This window comes from Cariama cristata, unplaced genomic scaffold (genome assembly GCF_000690535.1).
Source record: "Cariama cristata isolate BGI_N322 unplaced genomic scaffold, ASM69053v1 scaffold6166, whole genome shotgun sequence".
NCBI lineage: Eukaryota > Metazoa > Chordata > Aves > Cariamiformes > Cariamidae > Cariama > Cariama cristata.
The window spans coordinates 21,013-22,010 of record NW_009621430.1 but is presented as its reverse complement, the minus strand read 5'-3'; the positions used below and the strand labels follow the sequence as shown (position 1 = coordinate 22,010).

General features: G+C 36.7%; 1 protein-coding gene across 1 annotated transcript in view; it reads right to left on the bottom strand.

Moving 5' to 3' along the window:
* LOC104163066 (guanylate cyclase soluble subunit alpha-3-like) overlaps nt 1–645 on the bottom strand; it is a 16,007-nt gene extending 15,362 nt beyond the window's left edge. The window contains exon 1 of the mRNA XM_009701949.1: nt 235–645. Coding sequence (XP_009700251.1) covers nt 235–483 — 249 coding nt within the window. The 5' untranslated portion in view covers nt 484–645. The remainder of the gene's footprint in view (nt 1–234) is intronic.
* Between the last annotated feature and the right edge of the window lie 353 nt (nt 646–998).

Below are 998 nucleotides of genomic sequence, written 5' to 3'. Positions count from 1 at the left end.
GTAGGGAAATACAGTGGAAGAGATGCCACAAAACTGATTGTGGCAAAATTGTATCCAGAAGGAATGGAAGAGGATGAAATGAGGATTTAGACTATGCAGAACTACATAAGAACACAAACTTTGAAGTCAAAACAACTTTCTAAAGAGTTACCTGTAAAGGATGGCATAAAGTGCTTTTTTAATATTTATAATTAAATGCTATTAAAGTATTACTATTATGCAGTATTTATTTACCTCAGGAAATATTAGTTTGCAGATACTTTCAGTTAATGTGTGCAGGTACACTCTACTTCTGCTCGTTTTCCTTTGTGGAAGGTTTCCTTGAGCATCTTTTTCATGGACTTCTTTGCAGATGGGCAAAGCTGCTCTAGAGCTGTTTTCTGTGCAGTCCTTGTCATGTTCCTCAGTAATGTGACTTTGAGTCAGTAAGGAGAAAGGACATTCCCCTGTGATCTTCAAGTCTTTCAGTTTTGTACAGAACATACTGTATGAAGTCTCTCTCTTGATATTAAGAGTACTTGGCTTTGTGTTTAATAGTTCTCTTCTGTTTACTACAAGAGCAGAAGATGCCAGAACAGTAGATAAGGCAACCCCTGCGGAAGATTATTGGTAGCTATAAATCACCACAGGAACAAATGTGTGCCCCTACAAAACAAGAAGAAAGAAAAAAAAATAAACCCATTTATTTTCTCTTTTAAATTTCCATGACATGCTGGTTTTATCATATGTGCATCAAAATAATGGCTTTTCTAGGACCTTGCTCAGGAAAGCACTTAAGCTCATGTGCCATTTTAAGCATGTAATCCCTACTGACTTCAGTGCCTCAGGTAATTAAAGTTGCATGCATGGTTAAGTTCTTGGCTGAATTGAGGCTCTCATGATTAAGGCAGAGGAGTTGTTTTATGTGATGTATCTTTGGTCACATTGATGGATGAGGTTTCTGAAAGAGTAGAGAGCAGAATTCTAATGAGAACACCTTTTTAATTCTTCATAAGTAG